The sequence below is a fragment of the Rattus norvegicus genome, chromosome 1 (genome assembly GCF_021556685.1).
Source record: "Rattus norvegicus strain SHRSP/BbbUtx chromosome 1, alternate assembly SHRSP_T2T, whole genome shotgun sequence".
Lineage (NCBI taxonomy): Eukaryota > Metazoa > Chordata > Mammalia > Rodentia > Muridae > Rattus > Rattus norvegicus.
The window spans coordinates 199,072,914-199,096,394 of record NC_141534.1 but is presented as its reverse complement, the minus strand read 5'-3'; the positions used below and the strand labels follow the sequence as shown (position 1 = coordinate 199,096,394).

The following is a 23,481-nucleotide window of genomic DNA, read 5'->3' as shown; positions in this document are numbered from 1 at the left end:
TCGGTCTTTTCCGAGAAGGCTGAACCCCGCTGTTCCTTTGGAAAAGAACGGTTTAGTAGCATGATGAGCTTCTCTCTCTACTGAAACACCTATTATCACCTCCAATCAATAGTAAGCCAAATAAATCATTTTCCTTCCCAAAGTTGCTTTGGTAATGGTGTTTCATCACAGCAGCAATAATTCTAACTAGGACTCCCATAGAATGGTATGTAACTGCTGGCTTTCCCATCCGTGCCCCAGCTCCTGAAAAATAACTCAGAGGCTTATTAATACACAATTTGTATGGCCTTAAAGTAGGGCTTGTAACTTATGTAACCTGTTCAAACTATTGTATGTCTGTCACATGGTTAGTTACCTCTCCTCAGCTTCATACATCCAACGTCCTCCGAGTCTGGATGGCTAATCTGCCCACCTCTGACTGGTTCCAAGTTCCAATCTCTCTACGGGAATTCGCACCTTCTATTTCCTGCCTTTTGCTAACAGAACATCAGCTTTTATTGACAGGTGATGTGTCTATATGTTACACAAGGGATTATCCCTCCAATGGCACACTGATACAATTCACTCAATTTGACTACTGTTTCATCGAGCACACTTTATCCATTGTATTGGGGGGGGGTTATCATGAAAGATACTGCAGTAAGCACATGCTCCCTCTTGTGAGTATGCAGCAGCCACTATCAAGAGCATCTTAATATGTGTGTGTGTGCGTTTATCTATATAACTATATATATATATGTAATGTTAATCTTCTAAAGAAAAGTTTTTCAAAACAATTATATGACCCTTAACTACTGTTACTATTTCAGAGAAATGCAAGACATGTTGTCTTGATACTTTATCTGTATAGTATCATCAAATACTATCCTCCTGTGCAGGGCTTTCTTTGCATTTCTCTAAGCACTACTGACACTGAGTACTGTATTTTTCGGGGTTTTTCTTGGCTACATAGACTCTTTTCTGTGCAATGCCTGCTGCATTTTGTCTGGTTTCTTTCACCTTGTGCTTTTTCTTATTGTACTTACCTTTCTCACAGCAGTCCCCTGAAGCTGGAGTTACAGGCTGTTGTGAGCTGCCCACCTCTACCTCTTTGCATCTTTTCCAGAGTAGGGAGTGCTCTTAACAGCTGAGCCATTTCCGGAGTCTTTATTGTCTTGAGGGGTCCCATTTTTCTATTTATTTAAATGGCAAGCTACTTGTATTTTTAACATTGTGGGTGGTATACTTAGAGATTTCCATTTGTCCCTCCAAAGACTGAAATAGTGATTTTTTTCAAAGTGAACATTTAACATGATAGATTAATATAATATGTATTGCCTGAAGAAAGTTCCAGCTTGGGTTGTTTAGTTTGTCTCTCCTATACATGGTGAAAATGCTGAATTCAGATATTTGAATTGCTTCCCCATTTTTGCTGGTTTTTATAGAGGGATTGACAAAACATCATTTGATTTCCCATTGTCTCCACCCCATTTACAGCCCATTATATCAATCCCTGTAGGTAACCAACTGAACTTGTGAGCAGCGAGGGAAGGAAGGAGGGGAGGTACAGTTACCTGGTCCTAGCCCAGAGGGAAATCAATTTCCTATAACCTCCTTGCTGGGAAGTATATTCCTGGGTAATATGTAGATGTATTTATCCACTAAGAAGTCACTACTTAAAATTAAGACAGTAGTTGCGTTACCAAATGAAAGGGCTCAAGAAAAAAAATTAAAATCCCTCTTCTAAAGCATACCTTTCAAATGTGTTGATTCATATTCTAAAAATGGATAATCTTTTCTTTCTTCCCAAGTCTGTTGCTCAGTTTAGTCACTAACTTGTGGGCTTGTGATCCTTCCACCTGTGTCTTAAATAGCTGGGTTGCAGGCATATGTCCCACTCAGAACAGATGTGAGGTCTTCTCCTAGATAGCATACCGAGTTCTTATTAGTTGTTGATGAGAGGTTTCTAACATATTTTTCTTTCTTTTCTTTTCCTTTTTCTTTCTTCAGACAGGGTTTTACCATGTAGCTCTGGCTGTATTAAAACTATGTAGGCTAAGCTGGCTTCAAACTCACGGAGATCTGCCTGCCTCCAAGTGCTAAGACTAAAGATGTGTAAATAACAAATATTCTTAACTATTTCAAAACAACAACAACAAAAAAAAAACAACAAAAAGAAATCCTTTGCAATTCCTTGCATGTTGAGATTGAGGTCAGCTTTGAACTATAGCCATGCAGGCTTTGGAAAGAACCTTAATGCTCATGATTTTTGCTTTGCTGTAAATCTTTTTATGATATAGCTGACACCTCTCACCAACTTATTAATTCACACAATAGAACTGTTCTTTACAAGTGCAGAATGATTCCTATGCCAGCAAGCATAGAGAAAAAAAACTATGGAAACTGGCTAGGCCTGGGATGACAAGGGAATTAGAACCTTCAAAAAGTACATTGTAGCAGAGGAATCAGTACCATTCTATAGCACAGATTTGAGCTTTGTTGTGAATGATAGTTTTTTATTTTCCTCCAGAACTATTGAAAAGAAATAGTATTCTAAGGAGAGGAGAGTGTTGGGAAGGTAAGATCAGAGTAAACCAAGCTTTGGAATGCTAAGGTGTAAAGGTCATGTTGGTTCAGTCATCAGCATCAGCCACTAGAAGGGAGAGAAGCAGAGCAGAGGACATGGTGGTGATGAGAACACGTTTACGATCTTGGTAGAGAAACTCCCAGAACAGTTTAGATGAAGCTAATGCCTCAACACATGACACACAGAGATGAAGAGAAGAGCTTTTGAGAGGATGGAGAAATGGTGATTTATTGGCTGGAGTCTTTTATGGTAGGTGCCTTTAGTTTTCTGATTCATCAGCCTTATTTAAGGAAATAAAAACCTATGGGGTACTGTTACTCTTGCACATAAAACTGCAAGTTAGTGAACTTCCCTTTGGTCTGTCTACGCCTATTAACCTAATTCATAACCAGAGGAGCTCGAAAGACAAAGTAACAAGGCAAGACAGTGCAAAGGTTCCTCCATCTTGTATTCTTGCCAAGGCCGGTTTCAGGTCTACCTGATATATAGCTGACACCTATATGGAGAATCTCATGGAAAATTAATTACTCAACTCTGCTTTAGGAACCAAAGGTCGGGATGTCCTAGATAACTTAGCCTTTGTTGAAACTGCTGGTTTGTGTGGAACCTCCTCCAGCTGCTCTTTTTAGCTGCCTGCTTGTCCAGAACCCTTTATGGCAGCTGCCTAACAACTGCTTCCTCTGCAATGCTCCGATGCAGCAGCCAAGTGAGATGCCTCAACCCTTAAGGTCTCTTAAAATCCCATGTTCTGGACACTCAAGAGGCTGTACCTGGAATAAAGACTCAATTGGCTATGCACTCTGAGTCGGCTGCCCGTACTATGCAGAACAAGAATGATGACCACTTAGAATGAGTGGAATTAAATATATATATATATATATATATATATATACATATATATAAAATCTTTAAAAATTAAAGGTTACTGTCTCTTGATTTTGTTTATAGAGTCTCTGATTTCTCTTTCAAAGTTGATAAACTCACTATACGCTGTTTATAGAATACGATCATCTTTTTCTTGTCAGTTGACATAAACACATTTTTGAACAAGAGTACACATACAAACTAAAATGAAAATTAAAGCAAAACTTTTTTCTGGTGATGAAAAATTCTGGGACAAAACTAGGTTATGGGTGAACAAAACTTCTCAGAGATTATATGTAAGGCACAGATTTGAAATTCAGGCACTCCACATTTCTATAAGCATATTTCTTCCCTCATCTCAAAATATGCTTAAATTATCTACACAACCCATTTTAGGAAGATAACTGGGAGCAGCTGATACCTAGCTTTCTTTCCTATGAGTATAAAGTTTCAAGTCCCACTTGTCACCACAGAAAGCTTGATGGTACAATCTACTTCTGCAAAGACCGAGGCCCATTTCCAGTTGTTGTCAGAGTTATGAGTGAAAAACCTTAAACTTTAGGCTTTAAGCCCCCCTGGACATTTTTAACCCTGAGAACTCTGCAATTTAGGACGTGCAAGCACGCTCTACGTTCCTGAGACCCAGAAGCCAAGTCTTAGTGGGTTCTGCAACTCAGCAGTATTCTGCAGTGCTAAACGCCGCGCTCCACTCCACAGCCCACGGAGGTGACTTGAAGAGTGGAACAACAAACACAATCAGCCGTGGTCACACTGCTTCAAAGGCAGCCCGTGCGGCCTTTACTCCATAGGCTGGCGCAGGAAGAGCCCCTGGAGTCGTCTTCCGAGGTCCTCAGATTGGGAGCTGATCTTACAAGTGCTTGAACCAAGGAGACCGCTGCTTTGAGATCTGCTTTGAGACTACCTTCAGAGTCCCCAAACCGCCCAGTCCGACCCCAAAGCGTCGCTAATTTGCCAACGTGTAAAGAAAAAGCTTCGTTTCCGCGCGCACAGTGCCGCGCATGCGCACGGCACCTACTCCAGGAGCGGAGTAATTCAGCGCACAAGTCAAGTCCTGGATCTTCTCCCGCGAAGATTTTGAACAAACTTCTGGAAGTGAGACGAATACGCATGCGCATATGTGGTGGTTGGTCCCCGGGAAAGGAAAGAAAAAAAAAGAACCGGAAGTTGTGCTGAACCTTCACCTCCACTGGGCACTGAAGGAAACGCAAGCTCCGGGAGAGAAGTTCCTACACCGCCTGGGCTGGAGGAGACAGAATGGAGACCGCGATCGAAGATGCGGGACTGGACCGCGGACCGACGCTAACCTCGTCCTGGGATGCGGCGTGCGGGGCGCTGACCCAAAGTCTATTTCTTACCCGGACTGGGCCACGTGCCCAAGACTTGGACTTCGAGCAGCTGCTGGCGCCGCCAGCTCAGGGGTACGCCGGGCCGGGGCCGGATGACAGTCACGCTGCTGACGGCGGGGAGCAGGACGGGAGCGGAGACCGGCGAGGGAGCCGCGGGGGTGGGCGGAGGGCGGCAGTGCTTGGAGGTGGGCGAGGCTGCGGGTCAGTGGTGTGCGCTGGGCCAGAGAGGCAGGGAAAAATCGTATTTAGGATCCCAGAGTCAGGCGGGACCCCTCCAACAGGCTCCTGTTACAATTCTCCTCGCCCCCCCCACCCCCAGTCTTCTGTTTGCGGGGACAGGAAGGGAACAAGAACCACGGCATCTTGTTCCCTTTGATATAGATACATCGTTAATTTTACATTCCGTAAACGCTTTTAATTGACTGCGAATGAATTAGAGATTTGAATAGACTGCCCGCGGTCTTGGAAAGGTGGAAGGGAATGAATGCCCTGTGCCTCCAGCCTCTCTCTGTTCCTTATGAATTCTGTGGGGAGTATCTGTGGGTGTTGCGGAAGGTTCTTGATCCTCATGGCAAGTAGAAGTGAATTTGAAGGGATCAGTGGGTTATGGTTCTACTCAGAAAAGTTCTCTGTGTGATTTTTTTTTTTTTTCAATTTCCTTCTCAGCCCGGATCTGGTGAGTCTGAAAAGCAGCTTGAGTCCCCGAGATGAAAACCCCTGCTTCATTTACCTGAAGTGTGGGCCTAATGGGGGTGAAGAAATCCTTTCAGTTGGCATTCTGAGTTCAGCAAGAAACATGGAAGTATACTTAGGAGAGGAGTATTGTGGAACCAGTCGAGGCAAGAATGTCTGCACTGTCCTGGATAACAGGTTTGTGACTTGTCTAGCTGAAAGTGTTCAAATGAATCAGTGTCTGATGTTTGTGGATTTTCTAACATTGACAGGAGTCGTTAGGGGAGAGAAGTTAAAACATGCCAGCAGTCAGAGTTAGACCATGAAGTCTTCAAACAACAGGGTAGATGAACAAGCTTATAAATATGGAAATTTAGGGCTAATTAGCTGGAAGTGGTAATTAGTGGAAGAGTTTTATTTGAATGAAGTCCAGGTTGAGTATTCTTGTTTCTCTCACGTAACTCAGCAGGATCTGTTTTATGACCATTAGACATTCTGAAACTGAATCTATTCCCTTCTAGAAAGCTCCTTATAATTGGTATATCAAACTAAGACTGTCACACCAGCCTATTAATCAACCTATTACAAGATGGACCATTTGTGATTTTTTCCCCCCTAGTCTCTTACAGGGTTCTGCCCAGATCTATCCTTAATCTAATGCAGACTCTATGTCCTACACATGTTGGAAATAACAGTGGTGTTTACAGAGCTTTAACGTATGCCATGTGCTGCCCTGTTCAGTTTCCCCACACGGTAGATACTGTTCCTCTAAGCCGTGCAGCACAGTCAGGAACCTCTTACTCCCTGTGCCTGGTCAGGAAAAGGGAATCCCTGAGTCATTCCTTCCTAAGTGTATGTTAATGCTTATAATCAATAGCTGTTAAAAATGAATTCTTTTATTTTAGTGAACATGAAAAGATCTTATTGTACAAAAAATACCTAAAATTGGAGTCTCCCACACATGCCTGTAAAATAAAGGTAAGTCATCACTAAATAGAAGATTTAAAGTTAATCAGTTTATTTTTGTTTTTGTTCTATGCACATTTATTTTCTCTTGGTTTGGCAGTACAATTAGTCCAACTTGGTCCCTAGGTTTTTAGTGCAGAAATGCTTAGTTAGCTTGTAAAGGGGTATAATTTTCTAAAAACTCACCAATCCCTTAAATACTGAAATTTTCTTTAAAGTGTGGTAATTTGTATTAGTTACAGGAAACGTTTTGCTAATTCAGCAGTAGTATTTTTTGAAGCCTTGTAAAGCTCAGCTATGGACATTTTAAAAGTCTTTCTATAAAACTATAGTATCCCAAAAGGCAGACGAGAAATCGGCCCTGTGTCTAAAGAATGGAGGAAAAGGTCAAACGAAGAGCAGAAATTCCTGAGGAATCTAGATTGTTGTCTTTAGCCAGAAGGATGCTCTTGAAATAGGTATTGGTGATGTGGTCAGAGTTGAGGAGTAGGCTCCGAGTTGGAATACTCAAGGGACGGATGTTATAAATACTAATTAAGTTCTGTTGCCAAGTCCTGCTTTTGCCAGTGCCAGCTTGCTTAACTGGACCTAATTCATGAGGAAAATTAATGGACCTTCGAAACCAAATTCTTGTTTGTTTTTTAATATCTAGAATCATGTGCTTATTACCACAGAGGACAGTAAGACTTACTTTTAAAATAAGAAAAAAAATGATTTTTATTGAAGAGCTCAGTTCACAAAACTGGTTATGTGGATGTGTGTTGAAGCAGAGTAAACTAATAGCTTGTAAAGGTATTTAAATACAGTGACTTAGTTCGTCTAGCATATGTTTTAGCACCTGTTGATAACTGAAGTGGCAGCCCGTGTGTTGCATCTGTCTCAGTGGGATAAGACAGGTGACAATCAGATCTACTACTTACATATAATATAGAATATATACTGTAGTCTCTGATCACCCTGGCACAGACCTTTAATTCCAGTAGTCAGGAGGCAAAAGCACAGGCAGGTGGGTCTCTCTATCAGTTCAAAGCTAGCCTGATTGTGTAGTGAGTTCTAAAACAAGTAGGGCTACATAGAGACCCTATTTCAAAAAAACAACAAAAAGATGCTGTAGTCAATGATGAAAAAGGGTCCTGGGACTGTAAAATATAAAGGGGACAGCAGGACCCAGTACAGTGACACACATACCTCAGCACTCAGGAACGTTTGAGGCCTGCTCTACGTAGTAAACTCCGGGCAGCCATAGCTACCTACCAAGATTTTGCCTGAAGACACTAAAAAGTGAAAATTCATAGATAAAAGAAGTAAGGTTAAAAACAAGTTTAGAATGTAAACTTAATGAGTGTTTCTTTTACTGGTGAGGACTGTCACATTTTTTTTTGGTACCACTCTTGAGTTTATAGAGGCTGAGTTTTTCTGACCTGTGTCTTTGTGACTGGAGTCTATGTGTCTTTCAAAGTAAATAACTTTTGTAACTATCCTTTAGAAGTATGAAGGGAGCTTTCAGTTAGGGAGCCCCTCTCCCATATAGGAAAGCTTGTGTAAATGTTCCTAATTGAGAATTTACAGCATTACTTAGTGATACATAGTGGCTATTTTGGCACACAAATCTCTATTCAAAGTCATCTTACTGTCCTTGGGTTCAATGTTAGTATTTGCCCAGGTTTGCACAGGTTACAAAATGGCAGAACTCAAATTTAAATCTGTGTGTGTCTGATTTAAAACTATTCCCTTTATACCACATGTGAAATGTCTGGGTCCAGGAACATGTGTAGCCTAAATTGCCAAAGCAATGGGATGTCACTAAGTGGTGAGCACTGAGCAGCATGCGTGAGACACTGTTCTCTCAGTTCCTCAAAGGTAATGGAAAGACACAACAAATAAAAATGAGCAAAAATGGGAAATCTGTGGTGAAAAAAGCCAGAAGAGCCTTACACCACTGAGTGTCCTTCAGCAGTTAGAAAGTCACCCTGACCTCCGATTTTTATGTAAACCACCAGCTATTACATATTAAGCAGTTTCTGGCATCACAACCCTTCCTTTCTGACCTATAGAAGACTGGATTATGGTTAGGATTGAGATAAACCTTGTTTAGGCAGTTGTAATTTATATTAAATAATATTAAAGCCACCTGGGGTACGCTAGGATCTAGGGTTCTTAGGTTTCTTCTTCTCCCCTGGTCATATGGAGGATGCAAACCTGGGACCTCGAGCATGCTAGTCAGGTGCTCTACCCCTGAGCTATGCCCCCAGCCAGGTGTGGGTTACTTTTAATTCCTTAAACCAAGTAAACAAAACTTTGATATTCTTTTTTTATGTCTTATGGCTTGGAAAGGATTTCTTTATTTAAATAGTTGGTGTTTGCCTTATGATACATTGGAGTTTATTTTCTAACTTTGACTACTATAAAGAAAACTTTAAATGCATTTGAAGTTAGTTTATAGACTCTTGAATGCCCTGTCTTGCTTTGGTAATACTAAGAAGTCTTCCTAAGTGATAGTTGTTTGTAATACCATTGTCATTTCTTGGAATGTTTTTGTTTCATGACAGTTGTTGTCCTTCGGTGAAGAGCAGTGTGTGCTCATCAGTAAAGTTGTGGTGCACTTGAGACCAAGGTCTGCAAAGCCTTCACCAAGCTCTCCTGCTCTGGGATCACGGATAGACCTCGACAATATCCAAACCATAATGGAGTCCATGGGGTCCAAGTTGTCCCCTGGAGCTCAGCAGCTGATGGATATGATTAGGTTCCAGCAGCAGGCAAGTGGAGATAAATTTTAAAATGCAATTTTGGGGAGATGGTTTAGTGAGTAAACCTGAGTTCGGATTCCCAGAGCCTATGCAAAAGCAGGATGTATTATTAAACATGTCTCTAATCCCAGTTTTCCTACAAAAAGATGGGAGGTAAAGGCATGAGAATCCCTTGAAGTTCACAACCCAGTTGGTAGGGTATATACCTTGTCCCAAAGAGGGGGAAGGTGAGAACTTGAGGTAATCTCTGACTTCAGCTCTCCCTTGATCCCAAACACACACACACACGCGCGCACACACACACACACACACACACACACACACATGCACGCACGCCTGTGTACACGCATGCACATGTTTGCACCCATCCTCAAAAAAACCAAAAGAACAAAAAATTTTTTTCTAATGCTAGCCTTTAATATAGCAATATAATATACATACATACATGTATGGTTTTTTTTTATTAATTTCTACTACTGACTTAACTGTCATTTATTCTTATTTTTATAAAAGTTGCATTTTGTAGACTTGCCCTTTTACAAAATCTTCTGACTGCATATCTTCAGTTCTTCCTCAGTTCATTTTAGGCATTCATTTAGCAGTGAACAAGACTCTGGCCTGCTCCCTTTTGAGGGCATAAAGGTGACCAGTTATTATGTAGCCTATATTTAAGCATTATATGTGGCAAATGACGAAATTAAGAAAGGTGTATTGGCCAAAGACTTTAATCTCAGCACTCAGGAAGCAGAGACAGGTCGAGTTTGAGGCCAGCCTCATCTACAGAGCGAGTTCCAGGACAGCCAGGGCTACCCAGAGAACTACCAAGAAAAAAAAAAGGGTGTACTGACATAAGTTGCATTTCATTTGGGTTATGAAAGAGAAAGGTAGATCAGTCACGCCCATTGAGAGGGAGGTTATTTTAGAGAAATTCAAGTCATGGGCACGATCCTCTGCCAGAAGGAGTAGGATCTAGCTAAGAACGAAAGAATTTGAACAGACAGGAGAGATTTAAAGATTTGTACTAGATCGTAGAGAGCTTTTATGCTGTTTTAAGCATGTAAATGCTTTTGGCCTATTTTATAGAGACCACGACAGAGAGACCAGCTGTCTGTAATTTCCTTCACCCATGAGAGGTGATATTGTTTACACTAGGTGCTGTAACAGGACACTGGGTTCTGAGATTAATAAGTCAGGAAGCACAGAGCCATTGGGACTAGACAGTTGATACTGCTATTGAAGGAGAGAGTAAGTCACATGAGAAATTGAGGTTTTAAGGATGACGTTACCAGACATATAAATGGAACCAAAGGGATGAGGACACCTGGTAAAGGGAGTCTAATTTAGGGACTGTAAGATTTAGGACATTAGAGCATTTGTAGATAGGATCAGGAGGTAAGGAGCTAGCTGGCTAGAAGGGAATCTTGGGGAGGTTCCCACAGTAGGAACTGAACAGAGCTGGAGCTAGAGAGAAAGACCCTTGGGAAGTACCTGCATCTGACGAACTGTGGGCAGAGGAAGGGGGCAGAAGAACAGAGGGCACCAGTGTGACCACCTAACAGGTGCCATCAGAGGGACGCTCTAATGCCGGTGAGTCTTGTCACTCAGTAGTTCTGCCTCCTTCGGCTTCACTGAAGTGAGATTAAAGTCATCCAATATTTATAATGAAGGTCTCTTCACAAAGTTTACGTGACACCACTGTAAAGACCACAGTTGATGTGGAAATTTAAGCTAAGTACTGAAAAAACTTGGGGTCAGGGCAGTCTTGGAGTATGGGCAGAAGTAAGACAACCAGAAGAACTGAAGATTTTGGAATCCGCAAAAGCATTTCAAAACAAATGGCAGTCTCTGGTTTACCTCCTGTCCAGCGTTGTCTCACTTAGGTAACTTAGGCTCCTGCTTGGTCCTCCTGCTCAACCACAGCGCACCTTTACATCCATGCAGAATGAGCTCCAAAGGAAGCTAAGCGTCATGTGTAAAGCCCTGACTACTTGTCTTCTCATTCAGTTTGCATGTAGATATTTATGTATCTTGTCCATCTGTCCGTCCGTCCTTCCTTCCTTCCTTCCTTCCTTCCTTCCTTCCTTCCTTCCTTCCTTCCTTCCTTCCTTCCTCAACTTGGCCACAGAGCCTGGGGTCCCTTGTTGACATTTGGATGTTTCTAGTCCTCACATACTAAAGCAAACAGGTTGCTACCTCAGGGCCTTTGTGTTCAGTTATTTTCTTTGACTGGAACTCCCCTCTTGTGATATTACTGTGTCTGTTTTCTTTCTTTGGTTTTTTGTTGTTGTGTGTGTGTGGGAGGGATTTTGTTATTTGTTTTTGGTCCCCCCCCCACCCCCCAGACAGGGTTTCTCTATAGCCTTGACTATACTGGGTAGTCACTCTGTAGACCAGGCTGGCTTTGAACTCAGATCTATCTGCTTCTGTCTGAGTGCTAGGATTAAAGACAGGTCCCACCACTGCCCACTGTATCTATTTTCTTAGTGTTCTTCCTACTCTAATTTCACCTTTATCATTATATCCTTAATGAGACCTTTTCTGTCACTCAGTTAATAGTATACATCCCTCCTAATTTTATCATAGTTTTATTTGCACCCTTCTGGTCACTTAGTTATATATTTGTCAGTTACTGTTTCTCTCACTAAAGTGGGAGTAAAGTGGCAAGCAGAGAGTTGTTTTATGTTTTCTTATGGCCCTGTGTGTATGTGTGCGTATGTGGCCCTTTGTGTATGTGTGCATATATGCTGGTTTGGTTTATCATATGAATACTTCTTTCAGTGCTTCCAGGACTGAGTTGTTCAGGTTTATTCAAAACTGACGTTCAGTAGAACAGGATCAATTAACAATGGTGATATTTCTCTAGAAGGAGCTTTTTTGAAAAGTGAAATTCAGTAGTTAGGTGGCATCTGTCTAGTACAGACACCTCAGCAAACCTCTACTTCCCTGGCCATTGTCCTCCTTTCCTCGTTGGTTTCCCCCAACATATTTACCATCACCTTCATCCTGTGATTTATTCCCTCCCTCCCTCGGGTCTCACCTTGCTTGTGTATCATGTAGGCTCCATGAGGTCAGGGAATGTAATTTGGTTTGCTCAATGACATATTTCTTACACTTGAGATGGAACATAGCACAGAGGGGATTTCTGGTAAATATTTGTGGATGAATGGCTTGCAGCTCTGGCCTAGGCTTGAGATAATACTCAGAACATTTAGATGAACATATGAACATAGTTTTTACAGCTAATCTTCGTTACTTTTTGGACCGTTTTCCCAAAAGCTGTTGACCAGCCATGTGGGAGATAATAGTCCTTGGTTAAAAAAAAAGCCAATTGTTGGAAGCTATGTTTTGAAGTTAAAATTAAACCATTTGTCTGGTAGTGTTTATTGGACTAGAGGTGTTTTATTTTTCTTATTGGAAAAACTGAAAGGCATAATAGGGAGGTAGTGCAGGCGTCTCCTTAGGATAAGCCAGCATCTTCTTAGAGTAAGTTTAGCTGTGACTCTAGAATGTAATCATTATCCTAAAAACGATTAAAGCAAACCAGCCAAGGTCATTTCACTCATCAGAAATGTCACAAATGTACCCATAGAACTCCTACTCTATACTGTAACTGTCCACTATGTAACTGACGTGAAAACTCACCGCAAAAGATATGACAAGGTAAATTGAATAGTTTATATTAAAATATATAGTGTGTATATATATGTATATATGTATATATAGTGGTTTATTATATATAAAATAGTTTATTATATATTTTAAAATTATAGGCTGAATTTTGGGGAGATTAACTGGGACTAGAGAGATGGTTCAGCAGTTAAGAGTCCTTGCTGCTCCTGTAGCAAGTCCTGTTTCCAGCATTAACATCAGGTGGTTCTCAAGTGGTAATAACTCCAGTTCCAGAGGATGATACCCTTTCCTTGCCCTTGTGGACACCTGCACGTATCTGGTGCATACACATATGCCCAGGCATAGACACATATACATAAAAATGAAAATTAAACAAATCTAAAAGAAAGTGATCAACTGTTGTAACTAATTAATGTTATACTGCCATAAGAAAGCCTTTAGCAATGAAAACATTGCAGTCCGCTAGTGTATTTTACCATCATAGTAGTGTATATTTTAATTTGTTCCTTAGAAAAGCTATAGTGAAATGATTAAAAGAAGTTTAGGTTGGACTGGAGAGATGGCTCAGATGTTAGGAGCACTAGATGTCCTGAGTTCAATTCCCAGCAACCACATGGCAGTTCATGACCATTACTATAATGGGATCTGATATCCTCTTTTCACCTGTAGACAGACAGACAGAGTACTCATGCAGATAAAATACATAAATAAGTAATTGTTTAAAAAAAAGTTCAGGTGTATGTTCGAACTGTGCCACTAACTGGCTGGTTTCCTTGGGCAGAAACCTTTCCCTTGGTATCCTCTCAGTGACACTGAGCAGTAACAGGCCTCTTCATGGAAATGCCCCGTGCCTGATTTGTAGCAACCACTGCAGAGGTTAGCCTTCATTCTTTGACATTTTCTTATTTTCCTTGTTCAGAATTGTCTTCCCATCAGGGATCAGCTTCAGTCGGTGCTGGGAACTGCAGGACACAAGCATCTGATGGCGCTGCAGTCTTCACCGTCTTCAGGAGTCGTAGACAAGGCGTCCTCTACACCTTTTCCTTTTAGAACTGGATTGACACCTTCAGCCATCACTGAAAATTTAAAGGCTCTTATTGATAAAAGCACACAACCGTCCGGAGAAGGAAATACCACAAACCACAATGAGTGTCACCTTATGCCACAAAACCATTCCCTTGAAAGTGATCTTAAAAACGCAGTGTCTTCTTTCTTACCAAAGAAGGCAAGTGGCAGCTCAAGTGTGCCCAACTCTGAGTTGCTGCCTTTTCTCCAGAATTTATGTAGTCAGGTCAACCACCTCCGTGTGGGACATAATGCCAGGTGGCAAGAAAACGTCTCCAAGCCCCGAGAGGGCACTGTCGGTGTTCCGTAAGTATTCTATTTTAAATCAAATATAGTTGAGATTTGGTAGATGGGAGAGTCAGATGAAGGGAAGTAGATTTGCCTCAGGTGTACTGCCTGGGTGAGCTGTTTTCAGCATTTACAGCTCATTGTTGACTTTACTTACTAGGAATAGAAAGAATGGACTGCTTTGAAAGAAGTGTCTGGAGTTGGTGTTGAATGGTTTCAGTCGTTAGCGATCAGCTAATGGTTGCAGTAGAAAGCTGTGTGCATGAATTTGGAGGAACCATGAGAATGTATACTGTTAATTAGGTTTGTTTTGCATGTCATTGTAAGAGATTGCCTTTATAGCTAGTGTTGTTCCAGGCTATTTTAACAGTAAAAGTCTCGTGGGATGGGAATTACTTATAATGCAGAACCGCCTATCTTCTGGTCTCAATGCATTATCTTTGCAGCATCTGTTTGATTAAGATGTTGCCGAATAGCATATTCCTAATTCTTTTCACAGATGTAGTTTGTAAAATAGTGTTTAGTCAAAATACAGGCCTCTGGTCATAGTTCACATTAACCATTTTACTCTGCTGTCTAGTCTCTTAGTTTAAAGTTTACATCTGAAAATGGCACTTTTATCAGTTTAGAAGTAAACATCACCAACCAACATGATTACATCAGCACTTATACGAGGTTCTGTCGACAATAGCAGAATAGCTTTTTCACGTCTGTGGAAGATTCACAGAAATATATTGTATCTCAAGTCATAAAGCAGCCTCACCAAATTTGAGGACTGAAATCATAAAAGGTATTTTCTCTAACCATAAAGATAGATAAGAAATCACTTAACAGCCAAGGAAAGACAATAAGAAAATTTCTAAATACTTGATGATTAAACACCGGTTTATCTGTTTCAAGAAGTTTAGGAGTTGGAGGGATGCTCAGTTGTTAAAGTGCTTGCTGTGCAAGAATAAGGACCTGAGGGGTTGGGGATTTAGCTCAGTGGTAGAGCGCTTGCCTAGGAAGTGCAAGGCCCTGGGTTCGGTCCCCAGCTCCGAAAAAAAGAACCAAAAAAAAAAAAAAAAAAGAAAAAAAAAAAAAGAATAAGGACCTGAGTTTCAAACCATAGCACCCATGGTTTTTTGGTTTTTTTTTTTTTGTTTGTTTGTTTTTTTAAAAACAATACAGTCTGAGTTTGGTGGTGTGTGCCTATAACCCTGGTCCTGAGGAGACACAGGTAGGAGTACCCGTGGGGATTACTGGCCAGCAAATCACACTAAATCAATGAGCTCTCAGTTCTATGAAAGATTCTGTCTCAATAAATATGATAGAGTGATAGAGGTAGACACTGGATGTCAACCTCCTGTTCTATAGCTCATGTGTACATACAGGTGTGCATCCACATGGGCATGTGCACATGCATACAGCATGCACATCAGACACAAGAGAGGTCTCAACAGAGGTATTGTAAATACATATAGCTGAGTGACAATTCAGAGATGAGAGTTTGTGGGTTGTAGTTAAAGAAGCGATGACAAGGGTCTCTAGCATCATCTGTTATTTTAGTGAAAATAGCTATGAGGACAGTGACACAAAACTACTACCCCAAAAGAATGACATATGAGCTGGAGGGATGACTCAGTAGGTAAGAACATGTGTTGGTTTAATTCCCAGCACCCACATAACTTATAACTCTAACTAGCCTGAAACTCTCATCCCAGTAGTTCAGTGCCCTCTCATGACCTCTGTAGGCACCAGGCACAGACATGGAACATACGTTTACATGCAAAATAGTCATACAATACTAAAAAGAAAATTTAATTTAAACATGAAATAGATGCTCCAAGTAGTCCTAACACATTAAAGACTGAATTAAAAGCCCAGTCGTGGCACAAACCTGCAGCGCCAGCATCCGGGAAGTCAAAGGAAGAGGTTCATATGAATAGGAAAATAATAAAGAAACATCCGGGAAGTCAGAGGAAGAGGTTCATATGAATAGGAAAATAATAAAGAAACATCCGGGAAGTCAGAAGAAGAGGTTCATATGAATAGGAAAATAATAAAGAAACATCCGGGAAGTCAGAGGAAGAGGTTCATATGAATAGAAAAATAATAAAGAAACAAATGAAATAAAAAGATGATTCTTTGGCAGTGTCATTAGAGTTGGTAAGCTTCTATTAAAATTAACAAATAAGGGAGAAAATAGAACGCACCAGTATGATTTTCAGTGGGGAATATCACTGCTCAGCCTTGGGCATCTTTCAGCCAGTAAGGGGCTGTGAGTAACTGCATGCTTACACATTTGATAACTTCGAGGAAGTGGATTGACTTTTCAAAAACACAAGCTACAGAACACGACTGGAAGTACATAATGGAATGACCTTATAGCACTACAAATGCTGAATTTGTAATGGGAGGGTGTTGCAGTTTGGGTGTGTTTTCCCCCATGTTGAAGGTTTAATTTCCTCTTAGTGCAGTGGTTCTCAACTTTCCTAATGCTGCAACCCTTTAATACTTCATGTTATGGTGAACCCCAACCATAAGTTATTTTGTTGCTACTTTATAACCAATTTTATTACTATGATGAATCATAGTATTAAATCTGATATGTGAGTATATAATGTGTGAGAACTGCTGGCTTAGTGGATCTAGTCATTCTGTGGTAATTGGATCAGGAGGGCACTCAGACTGATGGAGTTGTATTTTACCACCAGTTTTTAGAGATGATATGAAGGGGCCGAGGTGGAGGAAGTAGGTCACTGGGGCATGGTTTGGACAACGTCCCATCTCAGGCCCTTCCCTGTTTCTTCTTCTCTATTATCTGGTCACCATGAGGTGAACCACTTTGCCCTGGCCTCTCCCATGTATGCTCTGCCTAACCTCAGGTCCACAGCAGACTGTGGACTGAAAACTGAACCAGGAGTCAAGTAAAGCGGAAATTTAACCTCAGATATCATCACAGTGATGGAAAGCCAAGTAAGAATATGCATGCAAAGAAAAGACCTGGTCCAGATAGTTCCTCTGCAGAATTCTGCCAGACATTTAGAGAACACCATTTTCTACACAGTCCAGAAAATCAAAGCGGAAGAAGACTTCTCATTTTATGAAGCTGCTGTTTGTTACCCTTGGTCCCCAACTAGATTCTAAATGACTTCAAATATCTATAAAATAATCATACATATCTGACAAAATATGGGATCTATGAACTGAAAATTATAAAATATTAATAGGAGAATTTTTGGAAAAGTCTAAAATAATGGTGAGACATGTTATGTTGTTACTTAGTAAAAGCAGCAGCCCTCCCCTGATTGATATATGTGCTTGATGTACTTCTATTGAGAGCCATCAAGACTTTTTTAATAAGTATGGAGATGATTTTAAAACTTGGAATTAGAAAGCTCTATAAAGTAGAAAGATAACTATAAAAACAAGTTGAAAAGAATAAAGCAAGAGAAATCGTTTCTCCCTTTTAGGACATGGCACAGTGGTAGCGTCAGTTGTGGTACTAGCGGGGAGTGGGACCCACAGGTGGATGGCCAGAAGCACAGAGGAGGCTTGGCAGCTCAGCTGAGGAAGACTTGTAAGGTGGTGCTGAGCCAGTGTGTTCTCCACAGGTAAAAATAAACCATGACCTAAACCTCACATTTCTATGAAAATACACAGATGGCTGTGCTCCCAAAAGTAAACAGAAACGTTCTAATTATATAAGAGAAACATCCGGGGACTTAGGAAAAACTGTCAAAAACATGATCAACAAAACAAAAAGTTATATGTGGACTCCAACAAAATGTCCGACTTGGAAGATAATCTTAATATAACCTGGAAGAAGATATTTATATGTCACAGATCTAAGAAATGGCTTGTTCCTAACACGAAGAAATGGCACAATGTAGCGTTTAAAACAATACTAAGTAAACCCCGTAGACAAGGAATCCTTTCAACAGGAGGAGGCTATAACAGAAGCAGATGAACACTAAGGTGGCCAGCACTGGCCTCAGTGTTGCCAGGGAAATGCTTATTAAAACCACAGAGGGACATCGTGTGTTTCTTGGAATGACTAGAATTTAAAGATGCTCACAAGGACATGGAGAACTAGATCTCTCACAGTTTGCTGCTCGAATCATAGGTACAGTCACCCAAAATATTTTGGCAAGTTGAACTACTTAGATGCACATTATCATATGACCTGGCACACATACCGCTAGGCATTTATCCTAGAGAAAGAAATTTTATGGCCATATGAAATGCAGTGTACAATTGTTCATTTCATAGAAGCTTTATTATAATTGTTCTATTTTGTAAGGGATGATTCAAGAACTGTTGGTTCACACTGGGGAGTGGTAATTAGCAATTGTAAAAAACAACCACCCAGATGGCTGAGTTACAGTGAGACACAGACTCATGCAGCCACATAACAGATGGGAGAGTGCATAGTAATAAGAATTAGAAGAGGGAGGCTGACATCTTGACTGGTGTTTTGCAAGGATAAATACATAATAAAATGGCTCAGGGTTCTCTATATATTTGGTAATATGAGCTTTGGTGTTATTTCATAGTTAGGAAATGAAACTATCATATATTAACATAAGTATGAAAATAAGCAAAAACTTAAGTGAAAATTATGTTTTAATCCATGTACGTGTGTGTGCGTGTGTGCGTGTGTGTGTGTGTGTGTGTGTGTTCCTTAAACTGTAAGTACACCGAGAGCAGAGAGAGGTACTGTCTGAAGTGCGCACGTTCATTCACTGAGTCTGCCACCTTAGGGCGTTCTAGGGAGGGAGAGTCAGTGCTAGTTCTGTGACTTATTACAGTAGTGAATGCAAGCAGTGGCATTGCACTTCATGTATGTGGAAAAATGCCACTGTGTGTCCGCAAGAGCATAAGGATGAATGAGTCAGATACCATATAACAATACCGTGGACCTCACTGAGTCCCTACAGGAGAGATGCCAGGCTTGTAGGCCCCACTGTGAGGCTCACTGTCCTGGTGTTCACTGAATTTAACAGCTCTTTCCTAAAAGCTTTGGGGGGTTTGTTTGTTTGTTTTTGAGATATTCTCATGTACTCCAGTGTCTTAGTTACTTTTTATTGCCATGATAAAACACCATGGCCCAGTCAATTTATAAAATACAACAACAACAAAAAGCCATTTAACTTGGGAACTCATGGTTCCAGAGGTTATAACCATGACATCACGGTGGGAGCATGGCAGCAGGCAAGCAGGCTAGCTGAGATCTTACAATTGATCTATAAGCACTGAACAGAGAGTGAGCTAACTGGGAATGGCATGGACTTTTGAAACTTCAAAGCCCACCCCAGTGACACACCTCCTCCAACAAGGCCACACCTTCTAATTCTTCCCAAACACTGGGGATCAAAGTGTGACCCTATGAAGGGGGTCCATTCTCATTCAAACTGCCACACCCAGGCAAGCCTTCAGTCATCTATGCAATTGACCATGAACTTTTGATCTTTTTGGTTCTTTTCCCAAGTGCTGGAATTAGATGTATGCCATACCTTGTGTTTGTGTGTGCCTACATGTGAAGCATGTTCAGTATTCGGAAGGAAGCCAAAGGACAGCCTCAGGTGGTGTTTTTCAGAATTCATCATCATTGCCTTTTGAGATAGGGTCTTTCACTGGCCCAGAGCCCTCTGGTCAAACTTGACTGGCTGGCTAGTGAGCCTCTGAGATCCTCTTGTCTCTTGTCTTTACCTACCCAATGCTGGCATTTTAAGTTCACACTACCACACCTGGGATGTCTACATGAATTTATGTAGTATGTGTTTGTGTGTGCATGAGGTGTGCACATGTGGGTGGAAGCTCCGGAGAGGTGACTTTCGGATGTCTTCTTCAGTCATGTCCCACCTTGGCTGTAAGAGACAGGGCTTCTTACTGAACCTGGAGCCCTAACTTGGCAAGGTTAAGCCAGCCAGCCAGTGTCAGGCTTCATCTTTTTGCTTCCTCATACCAGGGGTCACAGATACAAGCTGTGGCATCAGGTTTTTCATGGAGTGCCAGGTCCTCAGACTTGTATGGCAATGGCTTTCTCAACTGAGCCGTCTCCCTAACCCCAGCTTTTAGTTTTAATGTAGATTATGAGACTCTGCTTGGGTCTTCATGCTTGCAAGGCACATATTTTAGTGACGGAGCTGTCTCCTCTGCCCCTAAGCCTGGTCTTTTGCTAGGGACCAAATAGAAGGCTTCTTGCACACTAGAAACCACTGCAGCCACAGGGCCCCCCTTCAGCCTGCTTGTGGAGGGGTTGTCTTGCTTTACATTGTTTTCAGTTGTCCAGCTAGACAAAAGCAGTTAATAGGAACGTGTTGTGCATTCAGGACAGTGGCCACTGCTGTAGGTTTTAGAGCTGGAAGTGGCCCTGAGGAGATGGGTAGAGCTGTAGAGACCAAAGTCAATGGTGTATCTTGGCTGCCATCTGGCTGGCTCATTGTTTTTGTCATCACATAAGAAAACTGATACACTTTAAATTTTATTTTTAGGTTGGAAGAACAGCCTGTTTGCTCCTATTTGGAAAAGATTCTTTCTAAAAACATGGAAGTCATGGAAAAGAAGCTTATGAAGCACATTGATGAGAGGATCTATCAGCTCCAGGAACACATAGACGCTAAAATGGCTTTGTTAGTGGACCTGCTGCGAAGCCCCAACTCTCCGTCCCCAGGCATGCCTCTAAGACACTATGACTCCAGAGAGAGACTTTCCAATGGAGAGAGATAAGCTGTGCAATACACTTATTACAGATATTTATTACATATTTATTACAAAGCCAGAATCCAAAAAGGTTATGAAAGTCGTCTTCAGTGTCCTTTGAAGGCCGCCGTCTTCCGTGAAGTGACCTCAGTGCTCGTTTGCATTGCGCTTGTTCCTGTAGATTGAGGTCTGTGCCAGCACCTGTCCTGACCTGGTCTCTAGTTACTCTGCTTGCAAGACTTCTCACTCTTACAAAAATGTGTGCTTGTTGCTCAACTGTTTCAGATGTTTAAGGACTTCTAACAGTTTGTTAGTTTGTATTGTATACTACGTGTGTTTGAAGTGAATTTTTTATTTATTCAGATACCTGTAAAATATAGTCTCAGGAGTATGAAAAGTAATGCTAAGATATTCAATTTTTTTCTAATTATTTTTGGGAAGTTGTATACTTAGACTCTTTCTTTCAGATTACCAGTTTACGTTTCCTGTTGCTCGTCTGAGATGGAAGTGTGCCGCGCTCAGGCTGTCGAGACAGTTTACGCCCAGCTACACACGGCGGGGTTAGTGCTGCTCGTTCCTTGCCCTGCAGCTGGAGAGCTCATCTCAGTCTAGCATGTCAGGCTTGCTGCTGTAGGTAAAATGGAAGGAGATTCTCTTTAGGAACTGACAGGTTCTTCTTGCAGAGGCCTTTCTGGCATTTATGTGTGACATTCTGAGAATCTAAAATGAGCGTTAAGATATATGAATCCAGGGGACTGCAGTCCCCAGCAGACTGTTTTCAGAACTTCACTGTTCTATCCGTGTTGGTGATACAGCTGTGCCTAAAGGGATTGCTCTGAAGACCACCTGTAAGTGAATAGAACCCTTCAGCTAAGTTGATTAAGTTGTTTCTTTTTTTAAAAAGGGGGGTAATTTATACTTGTCCATTGTTTTGACAAACTATTGATTTTGATCACATATTCAAGGTGACACAGCATATAGGACACACTACACTTTGGCTATCTTTGGTGGGCCAAGGTTAGGATAGTTAAACCACATGCAGATGTAAGATGTCATTTCCTGCAGTGAGGAGAGATCCACTCACGCACGGCTCCAGTCCATGGTGGTGCAGCTTGTGGTAGTTGTGGTTCCTTCCTAACTTACAGAATGCCATCCTTGACTCAGTACTGCCCTCTGGCTTCATAAATCATCAAATGGGGCTCCCTAGATCTGCAGGATGGGACCATACCCCTAAGTGAAGACCTCGAAACTGTATTTATTTCTGTCTGACACACCTTTCCAGCCTCACCTCCACAGCCAATCTCTGTGTTCTCATCTCTGATCCTTGTGACGTGGGGACTGAGCAGGGAGCAGAATGGGGCCAATGGGAAGAATGTACAGAAAGGCAAGAAGTGTAAAAAATGGAAACACAGTTGATAAACCATACAGCGTCTCTCATAGAGTAACATGGCCCCTCTGGGAAATCCTGTGTCAGGGTGGGAGTAGCCTGAAGGACAGCCTCCTGCCAGGAAAGATGGCTCACAGTCTGATAAGCTTTCGCAGTTAAGTCTATGCACATACCTATGCTTGTCCCCCAGCTTGTTTTATCTTTTGTGTAGATTGTATCACTGCTATAGGAAAAGGGGGAGAACGGAACACCTCCCCACCCCCACACTCCCCAATTCTGACAAAGATGATAAACCCATTTCCATTGTCTGCATCTTGATTTTTTTTAAAGTGGCTGGAGGCAGAGTCTCCAGACTCGGACAGCAGCTTGATATGGGGCGTCAGATGGGCTTTGTGTGGATATGGGGTCCGTGAACGTCAGATGGGGCTTTGTGTTGAAAACCTTTTAATTGTGGACACCAGGCTTGACCTTGTGCTGTGCGCCCTGATGTAACGAAGAAAGGAAATATTCCTTGTCAAGTGGCCCTAGTCAAAAATAATTCAAAATAGGACCACCAAGAAGAGCCTGGGCATAAGGGCTGGAGCAGTGTCCACTCCCTGTTGCATCTACTTCTGTCTGTAAGAAAACCTCCCTTTCTTTCTCATCTGACTTCTTCCTCTGGTGCTGCAAAGAATGTTTACACTGGTTAGAGCTCTCAGGGCTTCTCAGACCTCCCTGGACTTGGCCACCAGCAGCTCCTCACTGCCTCTGTTCTCCCCATCTATCTCTGATGACCTGGAAGACGTTTAAATGTCTTCACAGGAAGGATGCTTCTCTTGCTCCCAGCTACTCTCTGCTCACAGTAAGGATCTTTCCCCTCCTCCATGTCTTGGTTATGCCTCTTTGAAGCCTGAATCTTACTTAGCTTGGTGTTTTCCAGCCATAACTTTCTTTCCTGAACCAATCCTCTGGACATGAATCTCTTGTAGAGCAAGAGTATTGTAGAACAAGAGGTGCTCAAGGAAATGCACTATGAGATGAATTGGATGTTTGCATTTCAGGGTGTGTGTGTGTGTGTATGAGTGTGTGTATATGTGAGTGTGTGTGAGTGTGTAAATGTGTGTGTGAGTATGTGAATGTGTATGAGTGTGTGTGTATGTGTGAGTGTATGTGAGTGTGTGTATGTGTGTGATTGTGTATGTGAGTGTATGTGAGTGTGTGTGAGTGTGTATGTGTGTGTGAATGTGAGTGTGTGTGAGTGTG

The 23,481-nt window shown here is 41.6% G+C and overlaps 1 protein-coding gene across 2 annotated transcripts; it reads left to right on the top strand.

Annotated features, from left to right (window-relative positions):
- The first annotated feature begins 4,668 nt into the window (after positions 1-4,668).
- On the top strand, positions 4,669-21,731 carry C1h10orf88 (similar to human chromosome 10 open reading frame 88). Of its 2 annotated transcripts, XM_087560603.1 has the most exons (7): positions 4,669-4,869; positions 5,464-5,667; positions 6,375-6,447; positions 8,985-9,191; positions 13,732-14,183; positions 17,621-17,761; positions 20,645-21,731. In XM_087560603.1, exons 1-7 carry the CDS (start codon positions 4,706-4,708, stop codon positions 20,877-20,879), a joined length of 1,476 nt encoding a protein of 491 aa, XP_087416729.1. In that variant the 5' UTR covers positions 4,669-4,705; the 3' UTR covers positions 20,880-21,731. The 2 variants fall into 2 exon arrangements, with proteins under 2 accessions (XP_087416729.1, NP_001014047.1); NM_001014025.1 differs by lacking the exon at positions 17,621-17,761 and having other exon boundaries at positions 4,704-4,869; positions 20,645-21,253.
- Positions 21,732-23,481: the final 1,750 nt, after the last annotated feature.